The sequence below is a fragment of the Onychostruthus taczanowskii genome, unplaced genomic scaffold, assembly GCF_017590055.1.
Source record: "Onychostruthus taczanowskii isolate IOZ18803 unplaced genomic scaffold, ASM1759005v1 scaffold16, whole genome shotgun sequence".
Taxonomy (NCBI): domain Eukaryota; kingdom Metazoa; phylum Chordata; class Aves; order Passeriformes; family Passeridae; genus Onychostruthus; species Onychostruthus taczanowskii.
The window spans coordinates 229,818-246,288 of NW_024498795.1; the positions used below are offsets into that span (position 1 = coordinate 229,818).

Here is a 16,471-nt window from a genome sequence, read left to right on the forward strand (position 1 = left end):
GGTCAAGGAGCAACTCATGAGCATTTTGTTTGATCCATGAACTGATTAGGAGAGGGGAAGCGATCCCTCTTCTCTTACCCTTCCTTTCCCAGTTTTGAAATCATTCCTTCCCCACCACTGCCACCCTCCCGTCCTTCCCCTCCTCTTTCCCTTCCCCTTCCCCTCCACTGAATGAATGGAAGAGTCTCCACGGTTTTTTTCTGCTTCTCGCCCTGGACTGGAGAAGTGAGGGGGCATCTGTCTATCCTCGTCCATCTCTTTCTCGCTCCATCCATTCTCAAGGGGATTTCAGACCGTGCAATGTGTTTTCAGCCTCCTGCCGCTGCTACCACTTGATACTATGTTATGCGCAGGGAGAGGGTTTTGCAAAAATGGATTTATTAGATTTTAAAGGATGTCTTCTCTAATAAGGTTCTCATTGCACACAAATATGACTAAATCCCCTATTTGGTAAATCTTTCTCTACCCCACCCCTCCTCTTTGGGTTCCCTCCCGCCCGCCCCCACCCCTTCAGAGGAGCAAGCACAGGGAGCTGATGACGGACCCATTAATCCCTTCTTCAATGCATCAAAAGAAGCCGAAGGGCTGGAAGTCGCTGGGCTCGGAGTCCTGCAGGAAATGCTTCGATCTGCTTTTGGTTCTGTATGAAACTGGTGACTAGGGGCTCGGCTCGCTCCGCCGCCGCCGCCCGCCGGCACCTGGATGCGCGGGCCGCCGCCGCCGCCGCCGCCGCCGCCTTGCCCGCCGCCGCCGCGATGCACCGCTCGTGGCGGTGCTGGTGATCGCTCGGGTGTGATGGGATTGAGCCGGCGGTGATCATTTGAAGGCGGTGAGGGAGAGCGAGGGAGAGGAAAGGCTGCTCGGCTCTGCTGTGTGTGTGGGCTTCAGGCTTTTTTTTTTCCTTTTTTTTTTTTTTTTTTCTTCTTCTTTTCCTACTTCCATCCTCTCCCCACCACTGGAAGTCCTCCCGTATCTAAATGGAATTAGTGGAGACCGAAGCCCCTTGTGTAAGGAACAGACATGACCCATGGGCGCAGCTTCTTTCACAGTGAGTATCAATCTCCCCCTTCCCACCCCCGACCGAGCTCCGCCGCCGCGCACGGGCTCCTGCCCTCCGCTGCCGCCACTCCTGGCGTAACGGGACGCCCAGGCTTCCTGGGCGAGGGGGCGAACTGCCCCCCAGGCACACACCGCATCCTCTCCCCCACCACGCTGCGGTGCTCCGGAGGGGAGCCGGTGTCTGCCAGCGCCGTGGGGCGGGCGGCGGGGCACGCTCCCGGGGGCTGGAGGCTTTCACCTGGGTGCGACGCCTCTGCTGGCTTTTGCCGCGCCGGGAGAGAGCGCAGGGAGCTGCCCGCGGCGCCGTGGGGCCCCGGCCGGGGCTGGAAGCGGCCGCCAAGGGTGAGGGGGCGCGGGGCAGCGCCGGGAGCCGCGGCGGGGGCGGGGGCGGCCGCACCGGGCACGGATCCCGGAGAGCTGCGGGGCGGGGGCGGCGCTTTGGGCTGAAATCCACCAGGATTAGCAAGGAGGCACCGAAATATATCACCTACTCTTCCGAGACCTTAGGGGCCTCAAGGTGCGAGGTGGGACTCCCTCTCCCGCCTCTGTTCTGCGGAGGGTCCACTGTTCTGAAGGGGCTCGACTGGCCCCAGTTCCTCCCAGCACTTCTCTGCGCGCCCACACCTGTACAATAGCGCTATGACCAGGTATTGCTTGTCCAACAACTCTTCGCCAGGCTAAGCCACGTCTGTGCCAAATCACAGCCTCCTAAAAGCCTGGCCAAGAGATAAATCACTTAATGTACAGCTTGTAATGAAAAAAATGCACAGATCCAAAAAAGATGGAAAGATGCGTAATCGGAGTGGCACTAGAAAGCACGATTATAATTACACCCGTGATTAGGAGGAAAAGGGGGAGGAGGAAGACAGTGAGAATGCAACAAGAAATTTTGTGGAAACTTCTTTAAAATAATTCCCAAACCGAGATAATGACAATATTGTTGCTATGCTGCCAACACTTCCCAAGTGACAGTTTTCAATGAGTGAAGATTCCGTGGTTGATCTCTTTGGGGTCTTGCTTTTTTCCCCCCCCGTCTCTGAAAAGCACTGTTATTTTTGTGTGGCTTGAGAAAGAAAAAGGCGTGAGAAATTCAAACTTGAAATTGGGTATCATGGGTGCATTTGTGCAGAGGGATCATAGAATAAAATGGTCTGCCTTGTCTACTTGAATAATATGTATTTGTGTAGGCTTTTCCCAAGAAGACCACAATTTTAATTACTTTCTGGCAACTTGCATATTTTTGTGCTGCTGTTAATAACACTAAAACAAGAAAATTTTTCTTTTTCTTTTTCTTTTTTTTTTTTTAACATGAGAGAAGTTTTTCACTTTATCTATCCAAATGTTAGATATTATACCTCTAGAATAAAACCAAAACCCCCAAACAGTTTCTAAGTCTCTGCTTGTCTATTAGACTTTATTATCAAGATTATTTTGACTTACTAGTAGCAAATGCTGATATAATGACATTTAAGTAAAGTTCTATGCTTTAGGAAAACAATTCTGTGGCTTGGAAACCTCTTTTCTAGCAGTTACAGCTGGAACTGAAAAGAGCTGTGGGGCTTTTGTCATCTTGGTAATAATATATCTGTGACTTAGACTAACTCTCTTTACTTCTCTGAACTTCACTTTTTTCTCTATAGAAAATGAGGGGAGACCTAATAGATAAAGGTACTTGAATTAAACATGTAAGGATCAGATACGCATTGTTATTAATTGCCTAAAAGAATAACAAAATCTCACGTGGATTTTGTTTGGTTATTGTGTGTCCTGTTCTAGCTTCCACAAATTCATGGGCAGAAGGAACCCTGGCAGCTGATTCCATATTTGAACACCAATCAACTTTACACTATTGAGAAACTAGGTGTAGGCTGGTGAAGATTACAAGCATAGATGCGTTATGATCACTGCATGAAACACAGCTAAAGTAAATGAGCAACTCAGTAAAGGGATGACTCCTGCCTTGCCTTCGGATTTTGACAGAGTTGGCAGGCAGAGTCCCAGCTATCATGTATTCCCAGAATTCATCCCTGAGGAGAGTAAGGGCATGAATGGCTAGGTAGCATTCAGATCCAAGCAGAAGGTGTAGTGTTCTCACTGAATGCCCATGACACACAAGAGTTTTAACTATCAGTGCTGCCAATATCCACGTCTAGGGGCTGTGAGCCTGACCAAGAAATAGTGAGTTTGCTGCCAAGCCTTCATTTTCCCAGAATTTCAATCTTACCCTGCTTAATAGAGCAGCCATCATCCATGCCTCAAACCCTCTGTCACATGTCAAAGACAAAGAAATAAGGATCTCAATGCCATCAGAATACTGGAAATATGGAGAATGGCTTCCTTTGGAGTGAAAATTGCACATAAATTGTGATGAAAAAGGTGAAAATGTTGAAAGCACTGTCTTGGAAAGGATCATAGTTACTAGCCCATGGTGGCTTTTAGTGTCTCTTAAGGAAAATGAGAAGAAAGTATGCCATTCAATTACTTTTATTAATTGATGGGTTCCTCGTCATAGTCATCAACAAAATGGTAGCTGACTGATCCAAAATGCTCTGAATAAGCACACAACTTAATTTCCACCTTAAGGTCAGTGCAACCTGGACACTGTGCTTGGGCCTAATGTCAAACTAGCTGGGGCAAAGCCCTGAGCACTCCAAGAACTGATGGATCTGTTCTCTTCTGTGCTTGCTATTCCACTTTCTCTGATAGCCAAAGAAGATATGAATGATGACAGGAAAATCACTTTGTGATTTCTTCATCAGGTAGCTAGCTAGTCACTTTGATCTTCCAAATTAGTCTCATTATGACTCTACTAAAGGGTTTGCCTCTTAGCCTTTTCTAGTCAAACTGTTATATCTGGAAATTCCCAGAAACCCAGTCATTATCTCCAGGTCAAAGTCCATTTCAGAAAGGTTGCATTTGTTTCCAAGAGGCACAGTTGTCCTATCACGGTTGGAGACAGCAGATACCTGTCTGTAAAGTGGGCTGCAGATTCACTGCAGCAAAAAAGCAACACCCTCTCAACAAGTCAAACTAGATTAATGAGATTGTTAAGCACACAAAATAATTTACTTCACTAGAGATTTGCAAATGCTTTGATGGATGTGAAGAACCCAACCTCTCACTTCTTTCCTACTCCCAGTACTCATTTTCAAATTTTATTATGCCATAGTGAGAGACATTAGTACATGCAGTGGCACTGAAATTTAGTCTCCCTCTGTTAAAAGCAGCCAGTTTTCTACTACTGACATGAACTATTATATAAATAGGTATTGGTAAAAATGTTTTTCTTTAATATTAAAGAAAAAAGGATAAAAAAAGCATGAGAACATCAGTGCCAGTGGATTTTGTTTTAAACCCAAAAGATTTCCTCTTTATTTGCATACATTTACAAAGATAAGTACTTAAGAACAGGCCATGAAGAAACTTGCTTATCCAATATGTGCAATTAAAAGATGCAAGTAAAAATGAAACTTTTTCTTTAGAGAAATGTTATTTCATTTGTATCCTTGTAAGATGAGTGCAAGTAATTTCATTGCAGAAACTATCACTCTGTGATACTTAATGCATATTTCTCTTTCAGTTGTAGCAAGTCTAATCATTCTACATTTGTCTGGGGCAACCAAAAAAGGAACAGGTATGTAAATGTCAAACATTTTTGTCAGACAATTTATTAGAGACCAAAATATGGATTTGAGTCTTTAGTTTAGTTTTTGAAATTTAGCAGCTCGTTTACTTCCACTGTCTGGCCTTTGTCCATTTGTTTGGAGTATTCACATGCCTGTATACACACAAAAAATCTAGGGATGCTCATCAGGCTCAGCCTGACTCTAACTAAAGACTGTAAAACATTCCCACTTTCAAATTGGGAAGTCCAGTTTGGGCACTCAGCTACCTACACTTAAAACCTTTTTTGCTGTTGAAGTATAATTAAAAACCTGAAATTTGGTATCATGGGTGCATTTGTGCAGGGGGAGTAGAGGAAGAGATTCTTGAAAGCCTTAGATGCCCAGTATGAGGAGAGCCTGGCAGGGACTGCTGCTGAGCACAGTGTGTGTCTGAACCTGTGTCTGAATGCACAGTCCCTGCAGGCTGGAATTCACGGCAGGAAATTGGGCTCCGTGTCATACCCTGCCTGGATATGCACCAGGGTGAAAAAGAAATGCTTGCAGAGTAAAAGTCAGATCTCAGATGGTTATTATCATCCTTGGTGCTTGTTTCCATCCATTGATCCTAAGAGGGAGCCTCAAATACCTTTACTCTGTGCACTTGGGGCTTAAGTTATATGGGCCAGCTCTTTGATTATGAAATACCTCATTCAGAGCAACACTACTCTAGAACCTACTATCCTTCCTTTTAATATCAGCCTAGATATATTTCCTTCTGAAGAATCCATCTCATTTTAGCCTACTTGTCAAAGCAAGATGCTTAGGAAGGGATCCCTGATCTTCTTCAGCCTGAGCTGGCCCAAACCTTTGACTCGAGTGTCTCTGCCAGAGAGCAGAAAGAAATGCAAGAGATTCAGGGCTAGGAAGAAAGCAGACAAGAAGGTCTGACTCTTTTCTCTGAGGATTCACTAGGAGAAGGCAAGTTCTGGGCTGTGATTCCTGGCCTCAGAGCTATTTATTAATTTTAAAGCAAACAGTGAGATAAAAATAATCTATGAACCAGATTCCAGGAATTCCCCTGTCTACCTCTGTCCAGTGAATATAGACTAAATATGCTGCAGATTTAAAACAACTTATATATATGATCATAATTCTCTGGGTTACTTCCTTGATTTTGTGACTGATATATTCCTGTATTATGGCATGAAGCTTGCTGATAAAGCACATGCTTGAGCTTTTTGAGATGTATGAGTGGGAAATGCATGCCTTCCAATTCTCAAGCATGTGCTTTCTTTAGAAGGTTATTATTTTAAAACCAATGCAAATTTATTTTCCCCTAGACATTAAAATCTCTCATTTGCTTTGAGAAACCTATTGAGTAAGAATTATGTGTTTGTACCCCTAAAACACTTTTAGCCTTCTTTTCCCCTAGATCAGTTATCATACTCAGTCTCCACAGATAAAAGTTTGAGGCCACTGACAGAAAAGGGGCTGTTGTATTTATCCTGTTAGAGAGTTTTAAGGGTCACATGGACATAATCATTTTTTGGGCTAATTATATAATGCTTAATGTCATCATTTCACAGAAAAGCAAACTGTTTCCGAAGGACAGAGACCAGTGCAGTGTGGAACTTGGACAAAATATGCAGAAGGAGGCATCTTCACTTCTCCAAATTACCCCAACAAGTATCCTCCGGACAGAGAGTGTGTCTACATTATAGAAGGTGACCAAAAGAAGAATCTTTATATTTTACCATCAACTGTTTTAAAAAGAATAGGTTTTATTATATGTGAAGAGTAGGTAAAGTCATGGTAACAAATATTTTCAAGACAAAAGATTTAGAGAACCTCTTGATTTCTGTTTTGATATAACTCATAAATTAGTTAAGGTGGTAAGTATGTAAGACTTAGTAACAAACAGTACTTCAGGAATTTATTTCAGGATATTTAGAAAATGAATAGAACCTAAAATGCAATGTGACAAAAGAAAGGATATTTTAAAATGAGTAGTAAAAATGAACATGAGAAACAAAATTACTTTTGACTTTCATGCAGATATTTTAAGCTTACTCTAGCTGAACCAGGGTTGACAAGCTTAGTACAGTAAAACAAATCATACAGAAAATATCCATGTAGTGAGTGTTAAAATTATTTTCCCTCCAGCTGTTCATAAGAAATTAAAATGAAATAAACCCAACCTACAAAATAAAACTAGAGGAAAATACACATTAGCATAAAACATCTCTAAAACTTAGTTTTTAAAGGGTATACAATTGCAGGCATGGAAGTGAGGTGGGAAAGGCTAAAGGTGTATTGCAAACAAACTATGTGGTTTCTTTTCATTAGTCTTAGTACAATGGATATTGTAGAGATTGCTGTAATAATGAACCTGTGGAAAGTAATAGAGGTTAGATCCTCTCAGAGCTCAGAAAAGATGAATCAGGTACTGTATAGTAAATCCCTGGAATAAAAAAACTTCTTTCATGAGCTGTGAATACATATAGAATAAAACTGTGATGGTCTTCTATCAATGTTTCATTTAGAAAATTATTAATTAATTAATGATGGAGTGAGGAACTACAGAAATCATTATTTTACAAAAGATGCAGGTAGCACCAAGACATATTTCCAATGATATACAGCTGATTTAAATTGAATGAACTGTTCTGGACCCACACACACTCTGTACTTTTAGAAAGTCAAGTCACAGCAAAATGACTGAATTTCACTTTGGTGCTAGATAACTTGACTGAAGTAAGTCAGAAGAGTTGATTATAAATAATGTAGCCAAACAAACTCTTAAAACAAAATTTGAGTTAGTCTGTACATGTCTGAAATTTAAACAGACATATGATAAATATTTAAATTCCAGCAAAGTTTAGAAATTGGTTTAAAATAATAAGTTTTTTAAAGCATATAAATGTATAGGTTCAAAATATACAAGATAGCATTATTTTTTTTCAGTTACACTTATGTTGATCTGTCTGGGTCGTTTTGCATTTATTGATCAAATTATCTAACACTGCTGTGATACTGGGGAGAAGCAAGCCTGTTTTATCTTCAAAGATCTGAAACACAGGATGTTTTGTCATTAAAGTGAAATGGTGTAGAAAATAACCCATCATTTTTGTAAAATTTAGTCCCACATCTCAGCTCATGAGATGTTCTTCCTCGTAGTAAGAAGGTGCTTGAAAGTCCAACACAGTAAAGACTTTTACTTTTATTATAACAATCAAGTACTTAAAAATATAACATGCTGAAATATTGCAAAATACACTGTTGAAATAATGTGATCTGAAATATCTAAAAATGGAAATGCCAAAGAACAATTTAAGAAAGAAAGATTTAATCAACCAACTTCTATGACGAAGATGAAATTCCACATTGACAAGTTTAGAGCAATGTATAAGGAAAAGAGTAAACTCAGCAGACATCTTGTTATAATTTATTGGAAAATCCAGTCTTATAAAATCCAGTTGATCACAATTTTTTTATGGCATGGGTATTTTCTTCTTCCCATCCAGCCTAATCAACAGTTTGGATTGCAGCTGGTTATTTTAAAATCCACAATGAACCATAGACATTGCACAACATTTTCAGCTCTGATGTCCCCGTGTCTATTTCTGTCTTCTAAAAACATCAGAAGTAGTAATTTCTGTCTGGAAAATGTCACAAAAATAAGCAGAGATATAGGAAGATATCTGAGCAATAATATTTTAAAATGTGTCAGATGTCCAAAATAAAGGCAAAAGAATTACTGAAGGTCAACAAAAACTTTTTTGTGATTAGAATAATTTGTTTGTCCATATTTATTCTTTTTTGCAACATATAAAATGACAGAAAATGATAAAGAAGTCTAGCAAGCATTAACTTTTCCCTACATCTTTTATATTCTGTGAAACTCATTGTCATAAGACACTGATATTAAAAGATTAAAAAAACCCCACACTGATAGCAATGTCTTTGAAATCAGATAACAATCTATAGAAATTGTGGGCAATCCTGACTAATGGAGGAAATAAATATTTTAGAGTAAGACAGAAACATCTCTTTATGCATTTTATTTCTATAACTAGTATTGAAATTTCAATATGCTTGAACAGCTTCTGAATCTTGTTGAATGCCAAGCACCAAACCAGAGGGACTCTTGATGTGGTCTAGAATATCATCCCCCCATCACTATCCCACTGTTATGTGTCTCAGGGAGTTCAGCCTACCAGGACTGTATATAACATACTGAAATCTGTATGATGTGAGTATAAATGCATATATGAATCACCAGGTTCTTTCCTGGCTGCTTGCATTCATTCCTACATTTATTTGCTGTCAAACATAGTCTTAGGGCACATTCAAACACAATTCCTCGTGACTTTAAGTGGTCTTTACTGAGGACTCCAGCTTGTAGTGTGCTGTAAACAGTTGAATTTCATATATTTTTTTCCTTCCCATTGTAGCTCAACTTATACATATACAATCCCTTTATCATGTCAAAATTATTTCAAACAGTTAGAAGTTTCTTAGATTATTCTGCTTTCTCTCTCTCTCTTTTTTTTTTTTTTTTTTTTTTTTTTTTTTTTTTTTTAATTCTGATTTTGTAGTAACAATAATGAACTCTTTGGACAACTAGGAATTTAAAAGTTCAGGTTGAATGCCTTTCTAAAAAAAAATCCTTTGAGTCATCTGGAAATCATAGCCTCTATACAAAAATTGTTATGCTACAGAGAAGTGTCACAAGTAAGGCTTGGAGGAGTGGGATACAACTTCCCAAGGATCTTCTGATGAATCCCATCTGCCTTTCAAAATGCAATGAGAATTTTTTCTTTTTGTTTGTTTTTTTTTTCTTTTAATCTTAGTTGGCATATAGAAAACATAGAAAACGAGCTGAGAAAAATTGGCCAAATTTCACCCTTTTTGTGCATATTCATGATTCTAACCTGACAAAATTCACAGCTGCCCAGAACAATCACAGCAGTGACAGCAATAGCCTTTGCCAGACTGCAGAACATTTGGCATGTGTGCTATAAAAGGAAATTTGCACAGGAGATTTTGTAGGAGCAAAGGCTTTTATTTGTATTAAAATACTTGGGGAGTGGGATAGTCATACCATACACGCTATAACTTGAGAATCAGTTTAACAATCCCATAAGTGAAAAACCTTCTCTTCTGCTTTTAATAATTAAGTGCTTATTTATATATACAGGTATGGACCAGAATTGCTTTATGGAGATATAAAATATATCTTCCACTTTACAAGTTTGTGAACATATAGAGTTATCAATCTTGAAAATCTCATGTTCTCACAAAAGACCATTAAACAATTTCATGATATTTCACAAGTATTAGGAAATTGTCATGTAATCACCAAATGAAAAACCTCTGCTCGAAGTCCTTTTGTATTTCACAGTGATTCTTGTGTTGAAAAATGTTTCACCAAAACAATGAAAAAACCCTACTTTTCAAATGAAGATGAATGTGGTTTCCTTATCAATAACAGCAGGATAACCAGAAAGAATTAGGATTATTGAAACTATTAGTAGGGTAACAGTTCATAGAGATGGCAGTAGGTGTTGAGTTGTTTCTCATTTCCATGCAGTGTGGCAAATTGAAACAGATTTTTTCACTTAACTTCAGCTGTCACTACACAGACTTAGAGGCTAATCAGTATTAAAACCTTAATTGTGTAGCTTTCTGCAACAGTTCTACTGCAAGATGGAACCCAATGACTCTTTTTTTTCTCATTGGATGTAAAATCTTGAGACAGATCTTGTGTAAGAGAGTTAGACGAAAAAGATGACAAGACATGCAAGCATTAAGTAGGCCTTTCCATGGTTCTAAACATTTTTTGAAGAAAGATAATTGGAAGTTAAATATGGAACTTGTGGCATTTGATATCAAGTTATTTTATGAGACATTATTCAATATATTTCATTTGGAGTGGACAACAACTTTTCCTGACATCACAGCCACAGAAGAAGTTCTGAAGATCTGAATGGGCTTTACCTGTTCATTAGGATACCAGAAATAACCACTCCATCCCTCCTTTTCTGATTAGATGGCCAGATGCCAATGCAGTCTGGAAGATTTGCATAATCTGGATTTTTTTGGGTTATTTTTCTGTAGGTACACACACAGTGTGTATTAGTGACTATTCTAGTCTTGTTCCCTGTTTATTTCTGTAAATTTTACTGTAACCTCATTCACACACCCTTTGTTGGAAAAGCTGTGGCACAAGATGTGTACTTAAACAATAGCTGCTTGTTCTACCTTGTGTTTAGAAAAGAAACCCCTTATTAAAGCCAGAGCATAAGTGTGAAATTATACAATTTTTGCTAAAAGGAACTTAAAGTTTAAAATTTGAGTTATATGTTTTCATCCTTTATGGTCATATCTAGGAAGTTTTGATTAATTTTGTGTCCTATGTAGATTATTGCAAACAAAGCATTTAACCATTAACTAAATATGAAGCATAAGAAGAAAACAGAAGTGCATTCAAAAGCACCTGATTAAAAGATCATGGGTGCGTGTGTTGCACCCTGGAGTTACACACAGTTACCAAAATACGAGCTGTTCCTAGTGGCATGGCCAAAATGGAGCCAGAACATGACTTCACATTTATAAGGGATGTGAGTGGGCAGTGGTCCAGCCCTCAAACTCAATCCCCAGCCTTGTTTTATCCCCAGTGGAGAAGTGCTGCTAATGAATATTCAATGCTCCATTCTTAAAGTGAAGTGGCCTCTACTCACAGGACCTTCAGGGAAAAGTGGAAACTTGAACTCTCCTTGAGCTGATGTGATTCTTCTGATCCTCTAGCAAGATCTGAGGTTCACTAGGAAAAGCCTCATCTTGAGTTTGTTGAAAAATAAATAAAGGCAGAATAGTGTAAACTATAGCAATGTTCTGATCAAAAAACTGGTTGGCAGTGTGAGATTCAGAAGGCTACGTGGAGATTAGGGTTGTGGAAATTTTGTTTTTTTTCAGGTCATTCATTCACCCAGCCAATAGCTCTCATGTGTAACTCTGTAGACCTGATTTTTATTTATCCACAATCTTTCCTCTTACTTCAGAGCCTCCTATACTAAGGCTATAGTTGGCTCTAGGTCTCCTTTTTGACACCAAAAATCATGTCAAATGGCTGAACTCCGAGGGGGCCTTGTAGCCATTTTTAAAGTTACATGAGTCTTGGATATAGAGAAGACCTGTTAAGAATTTAACTATGGGCCAGCGCTTGTAACCCTCTTCTTGGTATGAAATAAGGAAACAGAAAAGAAAGTTTTTAAAGGATAAATATGTTATGATAATGGCATGAGACATTTTTGAAGCAATCACTTTGTGGCTGTGGGAAGGACAGCTGCATGCTGCTGTATGTCAGCATAGCTGACAGTCAGTAGTAGGAGAACTGATCTTCATATCTACTTTGTGACATTAAAACATAATAATAAAGCTCTAGACAGGTTAATAGTATAACAGTGGAGTCATGAATGTGTAAGATTTTCAAGCCATGATGAGCATTCTTAAGATTACGTAAAGTGTTGTCAGGACAGAGTTTCTGCTACCTGACTCTGCAGTCCTTAGGTGGATGACAAACAGCTCTCAACAAATCTCCTTAAATGGAATAAGAGCATGAAGAATATGATCCCAAATTGAAAGCTGCTGATTGCTCTCTTCTGTCCTAGTATTTCTTAGTTGAGTTTAAATCAATAATTTTTATAAAAGTGTAAATTCGAGGATAGAAACTTCTGAATAAAATTAATCAATGATGTCTTCCAGGTATTTAATCTTTTATTATGATCTAAAAAGATTTACTTTGGTCTTCAAACCTCAGTAAGGATAACATCATTATGAACTCCTTTACTAGCTTTATTATCTGACCTTACTTTTGCAAATTTTTTTGTACTTTCAAATTAGCTTCCATAGACTGTGAATTTGGTGCAATTATCTGTAAAACATAGACCTTTGCTTTTTCTACTGAATTTGTATGGGCATTAAGATCACAAATTTCCCATAAATCGGTATAAATAATGACAAGTCACTTATTAGTATTTCCCTGAATTTGAATGTCTTCAAATTAAGAAAAGTAGAAAAGGTTTCTTTTTATGTTCAATTAAATGTTTCAATAAATATCAATCATCCAGTTACATTAACATTGTAAGCTGTTAAATTATTCTTTCTTTTCAAATAAGGTGTTTTATTAACTTACTTCTCAAATGCTTCTTATAAAATGAGGCTGTATTTATTTACATGGAATTGTTGTAAGAGGGATCTGACTATGTGCTCTTACGTAAAGATTTCAAAATTTACCTGATATCTTCTTACTCAGTTAATTTTAAATATTCTCTCTCCTTATGTGAGTAATGAGTTCATAACAAAAGCTTCACTTTAAAACATTTCAGAATCCAAACAAGATCTTTGTTCTTGTGACACTGACAGTTTTCTAATTACTCTTGAGAAAATAAATGTAGAGATCCTGACTCTTGGAGTGGCAGCAGTTTCCATGCTAAGCAGTTTCCATGTAATAACTCGGCATGGAACTTGATCTTGCATATTTTTATGTGAAAAGAATGGTAACTCTGGCAAAGCTCATGATAATACAAACCTCTTTTGATATGTGTAAAGTACAGGACATGATCCCATGAGAGGCACAGCAGGCAATGACACAACAAATCCTTGTCTTATCAGAAGGCTTTGTCAGCAAAAGGCTCCAATGCACCATGCTCTAGACACGGAAGGTGCACAGCTTTTCCTGTGGCCAGGATTAAACATATAAAACAGTGCACCTCTAGGAGCTTGCCTCTCATAAAATGTATTCTTCCTCCTTGTAAGAAAATACTATATTTCTACCAGTTACTGGTTTGGTTTTTTGTTTTGTTTTGGTGGTTTTTTTTGTTTTTTTGGGTTTTTTTCTTTTTTTTTTCTTTTTTTTTTTTTTAATTTTTTTTTCTATATAGAGGAGATGCCAGGAAATATTTGTTTTAGAGACTGTTCCAATCGTCTCTAGACTTAAGACCTATCATTAAAGATGGACTTTTTAGAAATGTCTACTTAAATGGCCACTATGAACTTCCTTCAAGATTTTCAGTATATAATTTGCTCTTCTATTATAATCCTTATCCAGGATCCTCATCCTCATTTCTTAAGTGAGAATTCATTGCATTTGTTCTTATGTTTCCAATGAGAAGTAATTCTGAGTATATGGAATTACACTTCAGTTTGTCATTGGCTGCAATACATACAGGAAGATAATCTGTCCTTACTGCAGCACAGTTCTGATCAACCTTTTCCTCATCATTTTTCTCAATATTAGGTATTAAAAAAGTATTCTGATTAACACCCCTCCCCAAAATACAAGAGAAAAAAAATATTTTTCTAAATATGTAAGTTTCTTATAAACATTTTATATTTTATATTTGAATAAATTATCCCTGGCTATATTTTTCTGTTCATCATAGATATCTCTCTCTTATCTTTACTAAGCACTGCTGTCAAGAATACTTTTTTAAAGGAGAACAACAGACAAATAACCTGACATTGTGAAACCTATAAAAACTATAGATGTACTAATTTTTAATCAAAAATAATGTAGATATACAAATTTTTGAACAAGTTTTTAAACAAAATTTGAGGATCCATACAAAATTGATAAATTTGATTTTCTTCAGTTTTCCTTTAGTTTTGAAGGGTCTTGGGTTAGAAAATAATAACATAATTTTCTTTTTTGTCCCTAGCTGCTCCTAGACAATGCATTGAACTACATTTTGATGAAAAATATTCCATAGAGCCTTCTTGGGAGTGTAAATTTGACCACATAGAAGTACGAGATGGACCTTTTGGCTTTTCCCCAATCCTTGGACGTTTCTGTGGACAGCAAAATCCACCTATGATAAAATCCAGTGGCAGATTCCTGTGGATTAAATTTTTTGCTGATGCTGAACTGGAATCTATTGGGTTTTCTGCTCGGTATAATTTTACACCTGGTAAGTACAAACCATCACATTTCTAATAGAAAGAGCTTATCACTGTAACTTTTCTAATGACATATAATCTTGATGTTGAATAATATTTTTAGCTGGGGGTTAGTTTATTATCAAGAAAGGTATTAATATATAGGAAATTGATAAAAGTCATATGTATCTTTTGCATAACAAGTAAGGCTTATTCAAGGGAAAGATTTTCAGATTCTGCAGTTTTTAAAAGTATTATTTTCAAATGACTGCTATTACAGAAGGTCATTAAAAATGTTTCATAGGAAGTTTAGTGTTTTTTGCTTGGCTGTTACACTGTACAGCTTTTCTTTCAAAAAGGTCATTGATAAAGTATTCTAATAAAAAAATGTAATTATCTCAGAAAATTCCATCATTGCTTTTCCACTTCACCAATCATTTCCCCAGCTGAGGAGTGGAATAGTTCTCCTTCCTCAATAAAGCAAACTATTACAAGTATTACCAGAGGATGTGTGAGGTTCAAATAGTAACATGTATTAAATATTTTTCTTAAAAGGCTGTAAATCTTAATTACAATTGTACAAGTATTCCTTGTCACTGTTTAATTCATTAAAGCTAAACAAAAGTCCTAGTCATACTTTCTATTAATTCCCCTGCTCCCCCACTTGTTAACAAAAGATTGCTGATTTTAAAGTTCTTCTTTGGCTGCAGCTCCATTATACTGCACTGCAACTGCACTGCTGGATGTGACGTAGTTCTGTGACTTCTTATGTATTGAGTGATGAGTCATGCTTTAGTATAGCTGACTCTAAAACACTGTAATTATTATGTAATTTCGTCAATTATGTCACTATTTTTTCAGCAAAATTGTATTAGGTTGAACAATATTCTCTAGAATACTGTCTAAAATAAGCAGACCCAAAATTCTTCCTTATATTATTCCAGTAGCATCATAGAATATGGCAGGTCTACAAGCTCTGTGTTGTTCTTCTTTCTGGTTTTCTTTCGTTAATTCAAGGAAAAGACTTATAAAACTAACCAGCATAGTAAAACAGTATCACTTTCAAGTCCATGATACTGTTTTTCAGTGGCTAAACATATATAGAATGTTCAAACAGCTCAGAAGGGAGAATTTCTTTAGCAAATTATCTGATATCCAGGTATATGTACCTGTTGTAAATTCAAAGACAAAAGACAAAATTTTGTTATAACCACGCATATCCACTCTGGAAAGAGAGTTAAATTTTTATCTCTCATTTAACATGGGTCTGTGGGCTTTTGCCATTTCCTTGCCCTGTGCCATATGTCCTTTGCTTTAGATTTCTTTACCATTTTTTTTCCAAAGGGTTGTGCATTGTCATTGACAATATATTAATAGAAAAATCTGCAACTTATTAGTCTAAAAACTCTCAATTAAAAAACAATTTCATGGACCATGTTTTATCCTCATTCCTTTTCTACTGATGTAGGGAGAATTTCCACACAAAGATCGATGCTGGTAAATTGATACAGTAGCATAAATTTTTCTAGACTTCAGATGGAATAGCTATATCTTTTTTCTTCCTTGATTCTTTCCTTTTTTCCCCTCCATACATTTCAATAGAAGCTCTGCAAGTAGTAGAGAGCTTCAAGGAATATTGGCCAAAATGAGAATATGATTAATCTGACAAGTGCAAAACAGCACTGCTTCCTCCTTGATCACCAATAAGAGGAAGAACTTCACATTCCACATTATTACTTGGACAGTCTTTTATTATGCATACATGGATAAGGCATGACATTTTGAGATCTATTGTCCATAGGTGTGCACAGGGAGGGATTCCTGCCAACTCATAAAACAGAATGATGGCTTTTGAGATTGTATAAGAG

General features: G+C 37.5%; 1 protein-coding gene across 1 annotated transcript in view; it reads left to right on the forward strand.

Moving 5' to 3' along the window:
• The first annotated feature begins 521 nt into the window (after positions 1-521).
• Positions 522-16,471, forward strand: part of NETO1 (neuropilin and tolloid like 1) — a 62,635-nt gene continuing 46,685 nt past the window's right edge. The window contains exons 1-4 of the mRNA XM_041399346.1: positions 522-1,048; positions 4,640-4,693; positions 6,251-6,388; positions 14,387-14,635. Coding sequence (XP_041255280.1) covers positions 1,021-1,048; positions 4,640-4,693; positions 6,251-6,388; positions 14,387-14,635 — 469 coding nt within the window. The 5' untranslated portion in view covers positions 522-1,020. The remainder of the gene's footprint in view (positions 1,049-4,639; positions 4,694-6,250; positions 6,389-14,386; positions 14,636-16,471) is intronic.